Genomic DNA, 19,920 nt, shown 5'->3' with positions numbered 1-19,920 from the left:
CAAAATAGATTATACTCAGCCAAATTCATCCTAGGTGTAACCCTCTTGTGAGGCTACGCTCAGGATGAATGATGTATTTCCTTAGAATTTCGTCTTACACAGCCCCTGCGCCAGCCAGATGTGTGGGGGTTTTAGGGATGCCCCTAAAAACACAAGAGGGTCAAAGGAATGGAGGAGTTTGGCACTTGCTCCACCGAGCTAGTCCTGCTGCGTCACAACTCCCATGACGGATATGGCTGAGTTTGCCGTGATCCAGGGGACCGAGATAACGTAACTTCTGTTCGGACTTGAATTTGGATTGGTCTTGGATGTCGCGTAAGGGAAACGGTGGAGTAGGGTGCCCCAGAGAAAAGCCATTGGGAAAAATATTGGGGGAAGCTGGGGTGGGGAGCACAGAAGAGAAAAGGGAAAGGGACTACATTAAGAGGACAGCAGCCCTTTCAGGCCTGGTCCCCAGGCCCGAGGGCTTATTTTTAGAAGGCATCTCCCGCCCTTGCTGCCCCTACTGGGGCTCCTCCATGGTTTCAAGACCCAAGGACTGTCAGCTTAGTACCACCTGGAGATGAATTGCTTTCTTATTGCAAAGAAGGGCAACATTATCTATCTCCACCCAAAGTTTTCACCGAAGGAGTGAGCAGGGCAGTCCACGTGGGGCCTGCGGCGGGCACGGCCCAGTGTGTATTTATGTTGATTTTAGAGGGCGTGAGAAACCAGTCAATGTTACTTAAAATAAAAACAAACCAAGAAACCCCCTGGGTTATTTTTGCTCATGCTGTGCAGTACAGTCACAAACACAGCCCTCATGTGCACTGGAGCAGGTGCTCTGAGGCAGGGCTGCCTCCTTCCCTCATTTCGGTATTACTGTAGACATCGTCCCATCCCCTGAGCCGAGCAGCCGTGCAACCCCCTGTTATCTGCTGGCAAACCACAATGCTCAAGTGCACGGCGGGCAAGGTCCGGAAGTAACAGTGAACCATACAGGCCTTGAGATGGAGCCTCGAGGCGCTGAGAGCCTGACTGAATATTTTCATTTAAACCTACGAGCTGAGTTTTCTCCCGCTTGCACCAGGTTCCTGCCTGTGTGAGTCCATTGCCATCAGGGCAGCAACACCTCCTTGTTTCTATCGCTGTTCCTGACGGGGAAATGAACCCCTGCAGGCCTAAGACAAGGACGTTTTGGGAGGGCTTTTGATTGCTTACAGATCAGGCCTTTGAGTAGGAGTCAAGCCACTTGAGAGTGGTAGAGAAGCAGGGCTGGAAGGGATCTCCAGAGGTCATCTAGTCCAACCCCTGGCCTGAAGCAGGATCATCCCTATACAAACCATCCCATATGACCATGGTCAAAACTTGACATCAGACTACCATCAACCCTGACACGGCATCGCCCTAACCTGCCACAGGTAAACCAGGGAACCACAGCAGTCCGCGTCCTGCTTCTGTAAAACTTCTCCCTCCGCTCTCAGTGCCGTGGCTTCTTCTCCGCTAATACAGCCCCCTCTCCATTGCACTTACCCCGTACAATATCAGAGCTGGTACAGAATAAGTGATCTGCTGGAAGCCAATCAGTCTTTATTGGTTGAGAATACAAAAATTTCAGGCTACTTGTCTGGCATATAGTCAGTGCCCTATTGATTAGAAAAGTTCACAGGAATCAAAGGAGTGTCGCATTGATCTAAAATGTTTCCAGGTTGGTATAAGATCAGATGAAATCGTTAAGTACATTTTCAGCCCTTTGCCATCGCAGTGACCTGGTAAACTTGGAAAGACCTATATTTGGACTATCAAAAATCAAAGATATTTTTATTTCATGAAGTTGCTAAACACCAAGGCCCTTTACCCTTAAAAAACAAACAAACAAAAAAACAAACAAAAAAACCCAGCAGCATTTTGAGAGTTCATCTCCCCAAATCCAACCCAGTTTTGAACCAAAACATCCTCGTTAAATCATCTCTCAATGCTGGAGTAAGACATTCTTGCTGTACTAAGTGATCAAAATGCATTGAAACGTTTGTCACAGTAATAAACGGCATGGCTGGCTGATCTGGTGGTGAGTGATTATGCAGATAGTGTTGTCTTCAATCATAAGGACTTCCTGCTTGTATCTTCTTCAGAAACAGTTGCACCAGGTCACCTTAGGCGTTCAGTTGCTAAGTATTACTGTCCTCAGCAGTATGCTCCTGAGCAATGTTGTTCGTCTGAAGCAGGAACGTGCTGTAGGCAACATCAGCCTCCTCCTTAGATCCCTAAGTGAAAGAACAGGAATCGCATGACTATTGGCAGGGACTCAAACACCGCGATTTAGAGCTTTCCACAAAAACCAGCATAGGTAGGGAGGTGTAGACCGCAATCAGATGTAGCAGACACACGAAGATGGAGAGAATCCCTTGGTCACACTGTCGCCCACTGAAGAGGTTGAGAAACTTTGGGGAAGTATCTAGACTTTTGGAAACTTACAGTTCTTTGAAACACCCTTGTCCCTGCCTGCCTGCTTTATGGGCATTAACAGTGGCATTAGATTTGCCTGTTTTATAGCAAAGGCCACAAACTCCTGGATTTTCCACACCATTGTAATAAACACTTTGCCTTCTTGTACTAACTTTCTTTTAAGCATAGTGGAAAAAATGTACAAGCATGGTTAGTGAACAGAGGATAAAAAGGCATGCTCTGTGAGAACGGTGGAATTTCTTCCCTATCCTAGCTTCTCTGGGGGACCAAAATCTTCCAGGGAGGATGAAGAAGCATCTTTATTTGATAAAGGTTGGGAAGGAGTTTTTAGGAGGGAACAGAGGTTTGTCTGCTGTTTGTTTAACTGTTGCTCTCCTGGCACCGTGGATTGTTAGGCTGCTTAAAGTTTTATGCTATGGGTCTTTTTAACAGCAGCTCAAATCTGGAAGCATAATAATATACAACTGTGCCCCAAAATACTACAGATAGCATCATCTCCTTTTACAGGTGGCAAAGTCGTAGCAAGGGGAAGTGACTTGCTGGGGAACACACGCAGAGTTAATGGTAAACTTTGCAATATGAGGCAGGAGCACTGACTTCTAGTCCCCACTATCTGAGCCCAGCTTCAGTAAACTATCTGATTTAAAAGGAAGGAAGCTGCTTTGCATTTGAGTTTCTTCACTGAGATTCAGGCTTTGAGAACAATAACATCCTGCTCCCCCTTCAAGCTGAACTGCAATCACACATCAAAGCAAACTGGCTGCTGTTTTGTTCCTTGCCACAATGCAGGTGCCAGGCAGGGCTCAATCTCCTGTGCAAAAGCTGAGTGTGCCACAGCTGAGATGCATAATGAGGTGGTCACTGAGAAGGCAGAGCCCATAAATAGGGCACATTGTGGGTTATGGAAGCTTTTGCCACTGAAGGAAAGACCGGGGTTGTGCTAGTCTGGGAGGTATAGGACTCTATTCTGGGCTTACTTACCCTTTTTGCCTTCTTTGGCTCCTCTACCTCTTCAGTGCCAGCAGTAGTTATGAACTCTGAAAGAAGAGGAGGCATTAGGGTGCCGGGCAGGAAGGAATATAGCTTGGGTCATGACACGCTCACTCATTAGCTCCTATATGCTGCACTGCTACTGAGGTGCTCTACTGTTTGTCAGCTTCCAGAATTCAAATAGCACCACATAGCAGCAGCTCCAGCGTTAGAAGAGCCATAACTGCTCTATCACCCTTCCCCTAACAAAATAAGAGCTGCGCTGTGTTGGCATTACACGCCTTCTTTCTTGCTGGAGGCAGGGCAGCTGCCTGATTTCTAGGGTAGAAGTCCTTCTCATTTCTTTAGCAGGCTTTAATTTTCTCTTTATGAAGATCATAATTGCTAGTGACTCTATTGCTCTCACCTGCAGTTGGTTAAATGCTGAAAATCTCTGCTTATCATTCAGCCAATGGTAAATTCAACCAAATATCAGGGCTTGGCTATCACAGGCCTGGAGACTGAAGGTCCTGGCTGTAGCTGTTTGTGTTTCTGCAGTGTAAGCACTTGCAGGCAGAACCTCTCTGTGAGCAACACCTTGAATCTGCCACAGCTTATTCAGTTCACATTTGCTGCAGTGCATAAATTAGAAGCGTATTTTTTTGGTTTGCACCCCAGGGAGGGAGAAGAGGCCCTGGGCATCCTTTGCAGAAAGCTGTGAGCCTAGTCTTGCGCCTTCTGCGACTTATCACACCAGCCCAGAGCTAGGCTACCTCAGCTGATTGCCTGAATGCAAGTTGGATCAAATGCCAAATTTGATAGACTTCCTCTGTAAGGTGTTCTGAGATCCAAGGATGTAAGTTGTTAATGATCATTTAGTTCAAGTTTCAATATAAAAAGAACACGTGCAATGATAGGCAGGACTTGGGCAGTCGGGTAACTGGACAGTCATACCATTGTAAGATCTTTTCTATGCCCAACAGCCTCAATACACAATCCCCTATACATACAATATCTCTAAGATTACTTTCTATCTCTCTAGACACATCATGGGTAACAGTTTTAATCAGCAACTTACCATCCATTCCCCCAATCTGGGTCTCCTGAGTCTCTCTCATAAATACGTTATCATTTGCTCCATGCTCTTTGGCATTCTCAAACTCTGACATACTGATGTTAGTCCTGTAGCTTCCAACTGATACCAGGTCTGTTAGGAGAGGAGGGGATAGCATATTATTATTTTCTGTTTTATAATTCCACTTGTAACCATGTCCAACTCTTGGCTTTATTAAAGCACCCTGCAAAAACTCAAGCGTTCACTGTTTCAAGCCCTGAGATGTTTATCTGAGCCACTTGGGACCTACCTTAAGGCTGAAGATGGGGTCAGTTAGTTATGTCAAGTGCTCTGCAATGCAGTCCTGTTGCTTAGGCCTGTCCTGACTCTTTTACACTTTCCTAGCAGTGCTTTCCATGGAGTTCATGCTAGCTTTGACCCCCAGGGTTCAAACCCTCTGGTGGGGCAGCGTGATAGGAGCTACTGTGGTCAGTGGAGGTGCTGTATGTGTCATCTGCCCCTAAATGTCCATCTTTCCCTTACCTGAAAGATTATTAGAGGGTGTAGGACTTACCTGATCTGTTCACGGTCCTGTATCTAAACACAGCAAAGGCCAAAGCCAGGATCAGGAGCAGACCACCAATAACAGCCAGAACTGGGACAAGCACTTGACTTTGTCCAGAGCTAGAAAGGGAGGAACTGAGCATTAGTTACTCACAAAAGAACACTTAATAGCGGAAAGAAATCATCCCTAGAACTGCTGCATTCAAAATCAAGGGGGATCATTGCTTTCACACCACTCGCAAGGCTCCAGAGTGCTGCAGAAACCATTAGCAGCCTTGTGAAGCAAGTTTATCCTCATTTTGCAAGTGGAGTACTGAGGCATGGAAAGGTAAAACCCCTTGCTTCAAAATGGAAGGGAATGAATATAGTAGCCAAGACAAGAACCTTGGTTCCATGGTTTCCAGCCTGCTCTTCTAACTTGAAAAACACCTGTATCCCATATTTCACGTAAACCCTTGGGACAGTCAGTATATGGCAAGTGGCATCTTAAGAAACAATAGGTACAAGTTTAAAAACAAAAATTGGAGCTGAGAGCATTCAGGATTTGGCTGTTTATCTCAACCTTGTAAAAATGACCCAAAGTTATTTTATGGGCAAAATCTCCCTGGAAGACATGACACAGTTGTCCAGCACTTTGCCACTGCCTGGCGCTGAACACTCAATGCCTAGAACAAGTTTCAAAATCAAATACGGAGTTGGGGAAGTCTTACTTTTATCCAAACTACTTGCCCTTCCCTAATATTTTTGAGGGAAATGTAAGCCTAAATATTGATGCAAGTGGAGGGGGAAATGAAGACTACATTAACTTTAATGAGCAATACTGGAGCCAAGCATAAGAATGAAGAATAAGAAGCAGAAGAAGGAAGAAAGAATAATTTTGAAAACGCAGAGGTGATAATGTGCTATTATCCCTAGATCAGGTGACTGGATAGCTGTTGTAGACGGTGGTATTTTAATCACAATATAGCCTCTTAATGTCCTATACTGCATTTCTAACCATTTACTGTCAATATTTTGAATGCTTATTAAAGTTTCTAGAGTATGATTTCACATATTCTTGTATTTATTTTGAAAAATTAGTACTACTCCTATTTCTCATCATATCTGGTTGACAGAGATCACTGGGGCAGTGACTCTCCCAATAATGAATAATCAGTCACATATTTATAAAGCTTCCTTAAGTAAAGCAGTGGGTTTCTATGAACCTAGCCAATCGGAACTGGATTTGTCAGGTGACCTTGGTTAAAATGCAACAGCTAGATCACATAATAGTGGGGAACAGGAGTCGTCCTAGCACCCTTAAGGTCCTTTGACCCCCGGTGAGACGTGCCTTTAATAAACAGAACAGACTTTGAGAGACTCACCTTTTTTCAGAGTCTACTTGTACCGCTCTGTTTTCAGGAACAACACGTTCAGGAGTAACACCATTTCCAGTGTCTTCCTCGAGATTAGTGTTGTCTATCAGTCCTTCGTCTGCAGTTCTGAGGATTGCTAGGTGGATTTGAGATATTCACATTGAGTATCAGAGTGCAGGGGTGGAGGGGGGAGAGAGAGAGAGAGACCCAATAGAAAGTCAGCATTTTTATGCATCAGTAATAGGTGACTTCATCAAAATGTGACTAAGTCTGATTTCTCAGAATATTCTCCTTGAGATTTAGTATGGCTTTGACTTGTTTAGGACTTTAAAAAATGGGACTTAAGTGAAACTTTTACCCAATGGCCACATGTGATAATCTTGGCACTCTTCTTAAAGACAAATATAAATATATTCTTTCCAAGTTCCATTTACTCTTTGCGCTTCGTTAGGTGAGGACAGTGAAACCAAACTGTCCCTTTTACTTCTAGATTGTTTTGTTTCCTAATATTGCACATTAAGACGTGAACATCAGGTTTGGGTTTTTTCCAATTTTCCTGCATATTCCCAACACCCCCTCCAAAAGAACAAGACCTTTCCTTTTAAATGTGCTCAGAGTTGCGAAAGAGTCCTTCATCTGTAAAACAGGGATAGCAACCAGCCTTTCTTGCTCTCTTTTTGTTTTCTAATCTGTTCAAATTAAAAGCTTCAGGAGTGTCGCTTACTACGAGCGTGTGCAACAGCCCCTAACACACCGGGCCTCTGATCACGAATATGCCTTTTAAATGTTCTTGTAAAACATATATAAATAGCAGCACATCAGGGGCAATTGTTATTAAAAGAGGACTCCAATGTGGAAGGGGGTAAAAGTATAATCTGGAAGTGGAGGAGGCCCAGGACCCACGGATAAATTGTAGGAATATCTGTATTAAGGTCTGAGCAGCTGGGTAAACAGAGCCTTGTTCATTCAGCATGGAAGAGTTTGTGCTCTGAAGTGGTGTAGCCTAGAGTTTGCAATCACTCTTTCTCGAGGGAAAGACACCGTTACGGGTGAGCGTTTGTAGCTGCACAGAAATTCTCGCCTGGTTTTTTTGTTGAGAAATCTGTAGTAGAGCTCACCTCCTCGTACTTGCACGTTCACCGCCAGCGTTTCCCCATAGTGACCGTTGCGGCTCACTCCACACCAGTACCACCCCTGGTCTGTCTGTGCCACGTGGTCAAATTTGAGGGAAAAGGTTCTGTTGTCCTGGTTGCAGTCAACAACACGGCCGGTTTGGTTTTGCTCATATGAGATGAGAGGCTGGCAGCTAGTATTATTCCACTTGCACCAAAATTTCTGAAAGGAATAGTATTTGCACGGATAAGAGCAAGTTAGAGTGAGGGGTGCACCAACCACTGCACTGACTTCCTTCTCTCCCGTTAACCCAGGCATCCCTGTTGGAGAGAAAACACAAATGAGGCTGTTAATGACTCGCGCGATTGAAGCCTGGTACCAGCAAAGCATGAATAAGCCTGAATAGCCATCTGAAGAATATGCCCATGAGAGGAAACACTTTACTTTGCTCTCATAACAGTAAAGGTCATGAATAGATACTCCTATGGCCTTGCTGAGTTTTTATAAGACACAAAAGAGATTTCTGTTAGGAAAATTTGAAAATTGCTGAAAACTTTGGTAGAAAAATAGTGAGAACTTTTGGGGGGGGTGAGAAAATGTTTCAAACATTTTCAAACGCTTCGGTTGAAAAATCATAACAACCCCGCCACTCAAACTTAAACCTTTTTAAATGTTAAAGCATCGCCCATTCAGCTTAAGAAGCTACAAATGAGAAAAGGGCTCTCTCCTCAAAAAAAGATACAGCTCTGCTCTTTGCTCTGGGATTAAGAATGGATGAAATGCCCTGTATGCCTTTTGCTGGCTGAGAGAGGAGTCACTAACACCCATTCTCGTACCATTTACAATCTTCAGCTCCTTGGAAGCTTTCCTTTCCTTGTCTCCAGCGGTCATACACCAGTAATACCCCGCATCGCTCTCTTTCAAATCATTCATTATTATGGTAAACGTTCCATTTTTCCGATCATCGTACATGGCTATCAGCCCTTCGTATGCTTCTGTGACAAACCCATCACTCCTTATTATGTCGGTGCATCCTTGTTTTCTCCATTTGCACCAGTACTTGACTGTGTATGTCCCTCGTGGATCATAGTGGCATTCAACAGCTACAGAACCACCTCTGACTCCTTTTATTACCTGTGGCCCCTGGGGAATAGATGTTCCTGGAGAAACCAAGTGCAAGGAATGCAGTTAGTCACCCTGAGATGATATCCATGTGGTGTGGGCTGGGCCGTGTTAAAACAAGGACACCAGCTATATTGGCTTTCTTATTGCTTAATTTTTAACATGTCTGATGGATGAGAAGCATGGTGACTGCACTTGAAAGCCAAGTGCATAATAGAAGATCAAGAGCACCCGCTCAAAACTTCAGGTTTTCTGTACACAGCAAAGCAAATGGTAACAGCTATATGAGTGGCAGCAGTTGGGCAAAGAAATACCCTTTGGCTTGTCGGCTCTTTGCACTTGTCCTTTGGAAGCTCATCCTGAATGAAGGACTGAGGCAAACTTGCAATGGGCAGATCTCCTCCATGCAGTAGTGTCATGAAGGGAGCAGTGGAAACCCCTGATAGGAGACATTTGAAACCAGACTGGACAAAGGGAGTGAGTTTAGGATTGTGAAGGGAATAGGGTGTATGTGGGATCAAATGAGTCATCTCTAAAGTCCTTACACGGTATTTCTAAGGACTGCTTAGAGATGTGGCATATTTACTTGGTCCAAAAATGTATTTTGTTCCCACCCCTCCACTTCCCCGTTACAAATCAGTATGGAAAATAAGCAGTAAGATGGTTCGAGCAGGGATTTGCTCCTTGCTATGTGAATGCCTGAGTAAAATAGCAAATGGATGAACAGCACTTAATTTTTTGTCTGTAAAGTTAATGGACATGAATGAGTTTTTAAAGAGGAGGAACGGGTGAAAGGACTGGGATTGTTTAGTGTGGAGAAGAGAAGACCTCAGGGTGGTTAAAAGTAGAAGACATATGATTGATAGACTAGTCTCTGTGGCTGCAGGAAACAGGACAAGGAGTGATGGAAATTGCAGCAAGGGAAATTTAGGTTGGATGCTAGGAGAAACTTTCTCACTATAAGGGTGGTCAAGTATTGAAGCAAGCAACTCAGAGAGGCTGTGGGGTCTCTGTTTGGAAGTGTGTAAGAGCAGGCTCCACCAGCACTTGTATAAAGTAGTTTAAATAGGAATGACCCTGCCTGGAGGAGGGAGTGGGACCAGATGACCTCCTGCAGCCCCTTCCAGCCCAAACACGAAGGAAAACAGAATACGAGACTGTTGGGAGTGGCTGAAATCATACACAGGCCCTCTTCAACACTTACCTACATAGACGTGTAAATCCATTTCCTGGGTTTTTCCCCCGTTGTTCCCAACGCCGCACAAATAGATCCCCGAGTCTTGTGGCTTCAGGTAGCCTATAATGATGCGGAATGACCCTGGACTTTGCTGGTTGGTCAGCAACGTTCTCCCTTTGTAGGGCTCGCCGGTAACTCCATACGTGTCGATCACAGGGGAGCAGCCCGTTCTCCCCATCTTGCACAAGTATTTCCTGTCGCTAGCGTGTTGCTCCCCAAAGTCACAGTCCATGGTCACAGAACCTCCCTCCTCAACGTAGAAGAGTTGGGCTTCGCTAGGCAGAGGCGATTCTGGGTGAACGAGAAATCAGTCAGAAGCCGGTACCCATATGGCCTGCACTTACCGCGCTATTCTACGCCTGGCTCTATCACGTGGCGGCATTACTGTAGCATGGGCTGCTGTGCTTTCCAGGGCTACCCCAGACCTTGCTACAGTATAGGGTATCTCGCTGAACTGTACCCCCGCGCACATCACTGTGTCTTTCCGTACTAGCCTACCTAAACAGCACCACTCCGCACCATGCCACCCCCTGCTTTGCTGTGCCCGCTGCAGAAAACCCTGCTATAATCCTGCTGTAATCTCTAAAATGACAGGCACTGTAGAAGGAGAGAAAAGGAAAAATAATGATTTCAACCAGCCTGGAGGCCACAGTACCTTGAATCACATCCACTTCGACTCTGAAGTTGAGTCCCCTCATACTTATACCAATGCCGCATTTATAAGCGCCCATATCTTTCTGTTCCAGGTTAGACATGGTCACGACGAAGATGCCTTGGTCGGGGTAGTCGGTGAGGTTTGCTCTGTCTTGATATTTAGGATGAACATAGCCGTTGGAAGAAACTATTGTCTCGCATCGCCTTGTTGATTCTTTGCACCAGTACTTCCTGTCATGCCTGTTTACAGAGGTGTCAGGGTAGAAGCATCGCACTGTAACCGATCCTCCAACCAGTCCGGTCACGATCCTTGGTCCAAATATGGTACTTCTAACTGGGAAAAGGAAACACACGTTGCACGATAACTGCTGCAAGTGAAGTCATTTTGTTATTATATTACGCACCTACTGGCCTCAGCTGAGATGGGCGCCCCACAGAGCTAGGAACGCAGCTGCAGACATATAGAAAGAAGCCATTTCCGTCCAGAAAAGCTGACAGCCTAAGTCAGCAAGACTGAGAAAGGAAGGATTAAGTGACTTGTCCAAGGCCAAATAGAGAACATGTGGCAGAATCAGAAAGTAAACACGGCTCTTTTGTATTCTAGCCTGGTACCTTAACTGTTTTTCTTTCTGTAAGCGTTGCGAAAATGAGTGGGCAACAGAGAGTAATAGATACTTGTGGTGGTCAAACTGGTTTACGTAAAGACAGAAGCAAGTCAAATCTTTACTTTGCCTGCTGCAGTTTGTTTCTTTGGGGGGTTTTCCCTGCTCACCTTGCTTTTTCACTTTTAACCCTCTTGTGACCTTGGAATGGCCTGAAGACACAGAGACTGCATAGCTGGAAGGACAGTCACTGTTGTGATAACTCTTCCAAGCAAGGCTCAAGCTAGAATATAGCTGAAATTCCCAGACACGCCAAGGCAACGACTTCTTACTGGTAGTTTTGCCTGCTGATTTTGTTGCAAGCCCCAGAACTCTGGTCAGGTTTCATCCAAAGCTTAACTGAGGTTTAAGAATCTTTTGGGACCTTCTGTAGGTCTTGTGTTTCGAGAGAGCCTGGGGCTGACTTTACATTTAAGGGGCACAAGGCTAAACTTGAATGGTATTTTGGGCCAAGGCCAATCTGTATGTGACTGGCTAAGTTTTGCATTGGGATTTCAAGTCTTCTTGGGCCTAAAATTTTAAACGAAACCCAGTGTATGGAACCGAAACTGTGAAATGGCACAAGCATTGCTGTGAAGTTCAGGGCCAAAACTGCTGGGTGTCACTTAATTAAATTCCTAAGAGATGTCAGTCCTAGTTCCACCCTGAAGAGATGAGGATCCACAGATAGGAAAACCAAAAGGTCTGACACAGCAGCTGAATGGACTTCATGCTGAATGAATGCTTCGCAAGGCTATCGCTGAGACATCAGCATGGGTTGTGGAGAGCATTCCCCTTTATGGTGTCCATTGACAGATATCGCTAACGTACATCCGTGCAATGGCTGCGGATGCCAAGTGTCTGCTGTGACGCAACTCGGCCACTTCTAGCGTACCGTCCACTTGTTCAGCTACTTACTTCCTACAGCCTCAGTCTGGACGAGGGCGAGCAAGAAGATGAACACTAGGAAAGTCATTTTTCTTTCATACCCCGGGCTCTTCCAAGGGGCAGAAACCTGTAAATAACCACAATCAGAAGGTTACATTTGATTGAGTTGGATCATTAACATTTAGATGTTAAAGGAACCTCTTGTTGAATCTATGCATGTTACAGACACGCGAGTCCTCAGCTAAACCACAGGCCTGGAGTCGATCAAGTGTCACCAGAAACAGGCGTGCCGGCCCACTTGAACCTAAGGGAAACGCAACATTGAAACAGTGGGAGGTGGTGTTTGGAGCAGTGGAAGGGGGCTTGGGGTAGCTGTTCTTGGCTCTACTGTTAAGTCCTTTTGCAACCTGCAGATAGGTCGAAATGAGGATAACAATCTTTACCAGCCGCCCAGCCAGGATTGTTGCAATTACTGTCTATAAGGTGTTTTTCCCCCCCGCTATTATCAGTGGATAAATTCCCGGCAGAGATGGTTCAGGAAGGTCTGAGTCAGGCCAGCAGAGGGCGGTGCTGGCCTGCAGAAGGACCGTCCGGCGCCCGGGCTTTTCAAGCGTCCAGCGGGACACTCAGACCTGGAAACGGTCCGCTCTGGGCAGCCTTGGCACCTGCCATATCCCTGGAGTGAACTGACTCCTTGCAGAAGAAGTGTGCTGTAGATCTTTGCCCAGCCCAAGGTTTGCCCGGGACACCAGTGATGGGACTTGCTCCAGGGAACTAATCGCGGGTCACACAATTTCACATTCGGATGGTCATTTTTTTGGACGCTAGGTGCCGTCTTTGCCTGGAAAACAGATTGACATGGTGGCTTTCCCTGTTCTCCACGTGGGCAGTGCCTTTACAATAGCTATCGCGTGCCTATTTATCCCACATACAAAGGCCAACTGTTGCGTATTGTTAAAACCTGCCAGTATTTATAAAGCAGCGTCTCAATTTTGTCATGGAAGCCTGCAGCACTGAAATATTGGGCTTCCCATGGCCTTATGTCCCTCCTATTCTTGCAGTCATTTTGTTACACAGACCACCTGCTATCCTAGCCACTTTTACCGTGCAGAAAAGTATTGGCATCGAGCAGGTGTTTCACCTGCAATGAGGGACAGGCCTGATCCAAGCCTGCCCCACACTTTCAATATTCCAAATCCATAATAAAAGCAGGATCCCTCTTTCCTGCTAACATCAAGGCTTCTTACAAGTTGAGCTCAGACCTGCATCCAAAACAGCTCAGAAATCTGGTGATTGTTTGAGCCAGCCCGAGATCTCTGCACCCTCGGCCGAGATCCTGCAAGTCCGGTCCACCTGAGAACGAAAGCCCTGCTGAAGAGCTTAGCATCTTGGCTTTTCCTTTCTGCCTTTTAACACCGTTCACTCAGTGGAAGGAAAGATTGTGCACTTGACACCTCAGCACCTGCCAAAACCACTCCTTAAAAACCTGTTCCCGTAGCTGCGAGTTCCTGGTCTGAGGCTCTGTTTGATTTTATGATCTTTGCTCCTCTGCCTTTCAATCAGAGATGCAGCTCAAAGCATAAAAACTATTTCCCTTCTCCCCCACACTCCCTTTTATTTTATTTTATTTTCCTCAACATCTCTTGAAAGCGATTAGAGATGCAGGATAAACCATGACAAACACGGGGGCAGATTTAGTGACGTGAGGCCACCGGCAGAGTCAAATATTTCTGAGCCTCCCAGTGGCTTGGACTCCGGATGCAATGACAGCCTGAAGGGGGCTGAGGTTCTTAAGTCTTTAAACCCATTTTCCCCTCCCCGAATTGAACACACTGGATGGCCGGGGCATGCACGGGCATGGGGAGTGTGCATGTGTGCAGGTATATCTGTTATGCACGATCATTGACCCATCCAGTGATCCCAGGTTTCAGAGAATAAGAAGGATGCCAAGAAAAGTTTTATGCAAACAGCCAGAGGGGTTTGTTTTCCACGTATCAAGTGACAAGATTTATTTTATACAGGGTAATTCCCAGCAGAGAAAAGGGCTTTTATTTCCTTGTAGAAATGAAAGGTATTCTGTTGTGCTTTCTTCTTCCTGCTGCTGTATCTAATTGCTCAAGGGCTATTCGGCTGCGGCTAATAATTAACTCCCAGAACATGAAAAATGCCCTTCGATAGTCATCCCAGAAGAAGCCAGTAAGATAAACATGGCCCGCTTGACTGTAGAAAGTGAATGACACAACTCAAAAGAAGGACCCTGCTGCTTACAGCAGTTACAACATCTTTTTGGAGCTGGCCTATGAGGCCTTGTACTTCTCTTGCCTGGGAGAGGTGGGGAAAAGCTGGCACCTCTGATCATTCACTTTCTTTCTTTGCCAAAAAGATTAGAGAACCCGAAGGAGATGAAGCGAGTAGGGGGTGAGAAACCTGGGGCATTACTAGCTAGATGGACTCCTTCACAGACCACTGTTCTGGGATTTTTTTATTGTAGATATTTGTTAGGTAGCAAAGGAGCATCAGTAACTGTGTGCGAATTGCTTGCAATAAAGCTGCGCCCTGACATGAGGAAGACAGCATTGATGTAATTGTGCGGTTTGCACGCCTCTGCTGTGCTAATTGCCTCTCATCATCTGTGTGTGTACTGGGGCTTTTCAGGACCTGTATGTGCATGCATGTACATGCAAACACCTTTATTATGACTGGAACAACCGCTGCATTACTCTGTCAAGCCCTATCACCGATTTAGTCCTATCTCTTTACCACAGTTATTGTTATGTATAGAGAAAACTTCCCCGCATAACAAGTCCAAGCAGGTACAATTATCCAATGCGTAAATCCGCTTTCTGTCCAGAGCCTCCATCATAAAAGCAAAGACCAAACCTTAGACTTAATGTTACTGGAAAGCCCCTCTTCTGCTGTTCATCACATGCCATACCCAGGAGTGAGGCCATTTCCCAGGTTGGGACATAGCACAGCAGAAGGGTTTGCTGCTAAGTTTACACTATCCCGGACCAGCCAGGCTGCTGCAAGAGAAGTTTCTCAGTCCTCTGTTGCTGGAAGGTCTCGTCACTCGGTGATGCCACCGAAGACCATTTGCTGGTGGATTTGCTGCCTACGATCCAAGTAAGACTGAACTTCAGAGCACTGGAGAAAGGAAGCTATCACAGCGCTGGTAGGAAGGGGAGAGTAAGTACAACTAAAACGAGCTAAACGTGCCTGCTTGTGCAGAGCAGGGGCTCCCAAACAGGGGGAGGGTGAAAAGGTGAGGCAGCTGCAAATGGGACCCAAGAGGGCTAAATCATGGGGGAAAGCCACGTCTGTGTTCCAGTCAGGCTCCCTTATACCAGTAAAAGTGTAATGTCTGTACCCGGCCCGGCTGCCGTTGCTGGGACAGCACTTTGAGCAACGCCAGCCTGAGGCAAGCCCTGCATCAGCAGCTCACTGCAGTGAATGCAGGAAATGGTGACGGAGGACACCGAAAAGGTCTCTGTCGAGTGAGGTGCGTTTGTGCCCATAATGTACCTTGCAGCTCAACAGCAAAGAGGATTTTTTTTCTATCCAGGTTTGGCAGGAGAACAAGAGGAGAAAGAGCCTTCCCCCACTAATAAATATGGCGGGGTTGGGGGTGGGGAGTGGAAATCTTTACCCCTCTGCAGTCGACAGTAAAGCTGTCTTTGACCCGGCAGGAGGCTGCAGGGGGATAACCTGACATAGGGGACTTTTCTGCCCACCCTCTCATTAGCCCTTGGCTAATCCCTTCTAAAAGCTGCCGGGGGAAGCTGAGCTGGATCGCCCTATTTGAAATGAACTCTATGCATGCCCCTTGCAGTAGCCATGCTTGCCCCTGGCATCCCAGAGTCTCGGCACCCCGTGCAAGCATTGATCGCTGGGTTAATACTGAGCATGAGTCCGGTGGGTGGAGGGTGCCATGTGGTGCTGGGTAATTCACTGCATTTTTCCACTTCCATTTCCTCCTCCTTGCACCTATGCAGATGCATGGCTCTTTCTGCATGTTCCTGGCCATTCGCAGACCAAGAACAGCACAGCCGGGGGGGAGCAGGACGGCCCAAGGCACTGTATGAGAGAGCGAGAGTGCTTTACCTGTAGCTCCCCAGTTCAAACACCCGACAGGCTGAGGCTGGCCCGAAGTCGCTGGCTGTCGTCATGTGCTCCATCTGGAGCTGGTGAAACGCTTCCAGCCTCCGCAATAGCCTCCAGGCCTGAAACGGCTCCCGAGACAGAGCCATGCTGTCACTCGCTGAAGGGCTCTTTCTAGACCGGTGGTGCTCAGCCTTTTCTAGTCTCCAGCCCCCCTCATTTCATTACACTCAAGGTCCCCCTCAAAAAAACGTCAGCTCTTAGCTTTTGCTCGTTTTTTCTCTGCCAAATAATAATGGAGCAATTCTGCTGCTGCAAAGAATTCCCAAAAATCACAGTTTGCAACACCCTGGATTCCTAATTTAAAGTCTCCGGGTTTACCTTGTGAACCGTGTAGATGTTTGCACGCTTAACAGGTAAAATGCAAGGAGTGCGTGATACCCCACAGGGTCGCTGGTTGTCGCCGTGTTGGTCCAAGGGCGTAGCGGACGAGGTTCTTTGGGTAGATGTGATATCTGTTATTAGCCCACCTAAATAGTTGGAACAGTTGTTCTTTGCAATTCTCACAGACTCCCTCTACGCCTGAAGAAGGGCTTTTGTGCCTGAAAGCTTGCAAAGAACATTTCCCCCAACTTTTTAGTTGGTCTAATGAAAGATATCACATCTACCCGAAGAACTTCGTATGCCTGGTACCCCACAGTACCTTCAACAGGAACATGTGGCCCCCTGGTTGAGAACTGCTGCTCCGGATTTAATTCTGCCACGCCATGGGGGTATGGTGTGTATGTGAGAAGCCTGGATTTCCATCGGCACAGGCAGACTGAAGGCTCCTGTCCTCACGGCTGCCAGTGCCAGCACCTTTCCCCAGCAAGAAGACATCTAAAACCAAATGTCATTAAAATCCCAAGGGATACCTCCTTGGAGGCTGGTCCACTGCCTCGCAATTGAAGCTAAACAGGAACGAAAGAAACAAAAGGCTCTGTTTTATCCTCAGGGTGTTGAGAGACAGCAACGCTGCTACCACGCGGGGCTCTTCGGCCAGCCAGCACGCGCACAGAGCGGTGATGCACGCTGTCGACACTGGTGCCCCTTACCTGCGGTCCTCCTCCAGTCCCTGCCTGTCAGCTGGACTGGATGGGGGAATGGACGCGTTCGTTTTCCTATTTATTTTTTAGCTATTCTGATAAATCGTTTCAGCAAAAATGTTTGAAGAGAAACAAGGTGTGCAAGTTCCCACAGACACGGTTCGACTCTCGCCAAATAACCAGTGTGGGGGAAACAGAAAGGGAAGCTTTAACCGCCAGAGCATGTGCAGGTATGTCCTGGGGGCTTGGAACTTGCCCTCTGCAAAGCCAAAGGGCTGCTGCCCATCAGCCAAGGGCCCTGGAAGTCAGTGGATTCAAGGCTAAGTGAGGATTTGGCTATAACTTTTTATTTTTCTTTCAAAAGCTCTCATCTGACTGTTGGATACGTAGGCTCTGATTCTATTCTCTATCTACTGCATGACAGCTGGGCAGTGCACCCTCACTTCAGTTCTGCGTGCTTTTTTCCAAGCCCACAATACAGAAGCTTTGAAGTCCTGCTATGGTAGCTTGGTGGATCAGAAACTTTTCTTTCTCTCAGACAAATGTGTGCGTAGCATGTCCAAGAAATGTGACTCTACCTGTGGGTACTTCAGGAATAAGCACCAGACCATGGGGTGACATAGTCCATTCAGCTCTCCCACCCAGCCCATGCAAGATAGTTTCTCAGAGTGTGTTTCTCATTGCTTTGGCAATGAAACACACCACTACTCCTACCAGCTCCATTCACGCTGGCCTTTACTCTTCTGTCTCATAGGTGTATTTTTATTAGCGTTCCAAACTATCCTTTATTTAATGCTCTGGGGTAATTTTTTACTATGGCCACTGCCCTGAGATCACATCAGAAATCAGACAGAAAGAGTATGTGCAGAATTGCCACCCCAGTCCTGCCAGTCTGGTCAGAGCAAAAGATGGACAAATGCCATTACGAGGAGGATATGAGTCATTCTTGTCAAATAGATCTGGCTATCGGTGTGAAAGCTGGCTTATAATGGCCTTTGATTTACCACTCTGTGTTCCTGTTTTCTTTGGATTAGACTGAAGTTTATCCTAACTTTCAAGAAGGCTAAAAGGTGCTTACTTCTTTACAGATGAAAGAGTCCGATCCCTTCCTGATCACTTTAGGGGTTAGGATGTGGACTGCAGTCAGGTTAAAGGCATGGGATGTGTATTAGTGGAGATACGGGGGCAATTCTTGTGAGGGGTCTCGCTACAGCCAGTGCACAGTAAGTTGCTCTGGCCCTTCGCATGTTCCCGCCGGAGACCTGTCTCAGCGAATCTCCCTTAAGCCAAACGAACTGTTACACTCGCAGGAAACACTCTACAGGGATCTTCAGGAAACGATCGGTCCTAATGATTGCCCATGTCGGTGAGCCGATACGGTGGTGGTGCACAGAAGTCCTATTCAAGGAGGATCTACTGTCTTAGGTACGGTACCAACACAAAGCAGGAAGGGCGCTGCTAGCACAGAAAAGCCAATCTACCTTGGTTCCAAAACCATGCTTGTACTGTCTGGAAAACCTGCAAGAACAGCTCTAGGAAAGGGATCTTTTTGCACCAGATCTCTCACCGATCTATTAGCAACTCCCCCCGACCCCCCACTAATTATCCTTATTAAAGAATTAGTGACCAGTCTGTGCCACTAATACCACAGGTGCTATCTGTGGGGCACCTACGTCCCAAGTTTTTGCCTCTCAGCAGAGCATGTGTTTACTAGGAACTGAAGCTTGGTGCATGACTCAGTGTCTCTCTCGGGGTGCGATCTGCAGCGCTGTGTCTTTCTGGATTATGGGTGCATGTGAAGCGACCAAAGATGGTTCAATACCCCCTGTCCAGCTGCCTCAGTCTGTGTGTCACAGTGTGCGAGGTCTCTGAGACTCCAGTAACTGCTCCGGGCTGAATTCCCGTGCATCGCTGGGCTGTAGCGGCAAGGAATGCCAGGTTGACACTTCTTCTGTGCTATGATACGATGCACGTAGCTGGTGGGGACCAAAATGAGAGGAGGTGCTCGTGGAATGCTGCAAAGCCGCTCGTAACAGGGTGGATCGCAGACGAGGAGGGCGTCCTGCTCAACACACCTGCGTGGAGATGCAAGGTGTTTCTGTGGCTAGAGCAGGGGATTAGATGTCAGGACTCCTGTTGTCTCTCATCGCTGTCACTAACTTCTGCTAAAATACACTTAAGTCCCTCAACATCCCTGGAAGAACAGTACAGGCTCGGGGCTTGTCTGCATGAAGGAGTTAGTGCACAATAGGCTTAGATGTGAGTTTGCTGCACTAGCGCCTTTGCACTGATCCCCTGCAGGGACTCTCTCTGTGCAGGAGGGATGCGAAGTATCTTACTCTACTTCAGAGCAGGTTCATGTGGAGTAGCTCTAGTGGGGTTTATGCCCTAGCTTCCTTGCACAGACACAAGCATTAGATACCAAGGTGGTGAGAGCCGCGTAGATTCCTAATAGCAGAAAATGGACTAACCCCAGCACAGGGGTGGAAAACAGAAAATTCCTTTGTGGGAATCTGTCTTTGCCTGGAAGCTTCTCATCTTTTTAATCCTTTTTTTTTTCTTTTCCTTTTGCTCAGATTGCATAGGAAACCCAGACTAAAAAACCACTTCCCAGGGCTGTAGCCCAGCCTCCATCTAAACCAGCAAAACTCTGTTGATCTCAGCAAAGCCGCTCCGGCTGGGCCGTGGTGCAACT

The 19,920-nt window shown here is 46.7% G+C and overlaps 1 protein-coding gene across 1 annotated transcript in view; it reads right to left on the bottom strand.

Annotated features, from left to right (window-relative positions):
- Positions 1–1,552: 1,552 nt before the first annotated feature.
- Positions 1,553–19,920, bottom strand: part of PIGR (polymeric immunoglobulin receptor) — a 37,342-nt gene continuing 18,974 nt past the window's right edge. The window contains exons 10-19 of the mRNA XM_090026326.1: positions 12,073–12,169; positions 10,515–10,847; positions 9,827–10,150; positions 8,337–8,660; positions 7,506–7,820; positions 6,397–6,523; positions 5,043–5,152; positions 4,493–4,621; positions 3,427–3,482; positions 1,553–2,243 (exon numbers count right to left, since the gene is read on the bottom strand). Coding sequence (XP_089882452.1) covers positions 2,148–2,243; positions 3,427–3,482; positions 4,493–4,621; positions 5,043–5,152; positions 6,397–6,523; positions 7,506–7,820; positions 8,337–8,660; positions 9,827–10,150; positions 10,515–10,847; positions 12,073–12,169 — 1,911 coding nt within the window. The 3' untranslated portion in view covers positions 1,553–2,147. The remainder of the gene's footprint in view (positions 2,244–3,426; positions 3,483–4,492; positions 4,622–5,042; positions 5,153–6,396; positions 6,524–7,505; positions 7,821–8,336; positions 8,661–9,826; positions 10,151–10,514; positions 10,848–12,072; positions 12,170–19,920) is intronic.

Source organism: Crocodylus siamensis, chromosome 13 (genome assembly GCF_052110815.1).
Source record: "Crocodylus siamensis isolate JL-2025a chromosome 13, ASM5211081v1, whole genome shotgun sequence".
NCBI lineage: Eukaryota > Metazoa > Chordata > Crocodylia > Crocodylidae > Crocodylus > Crocodylus siamensis.
Note: the sequence above shows the minus strand (reverse complement) of the source record. Positions and strands in the feature narration are given on the sequence as shown.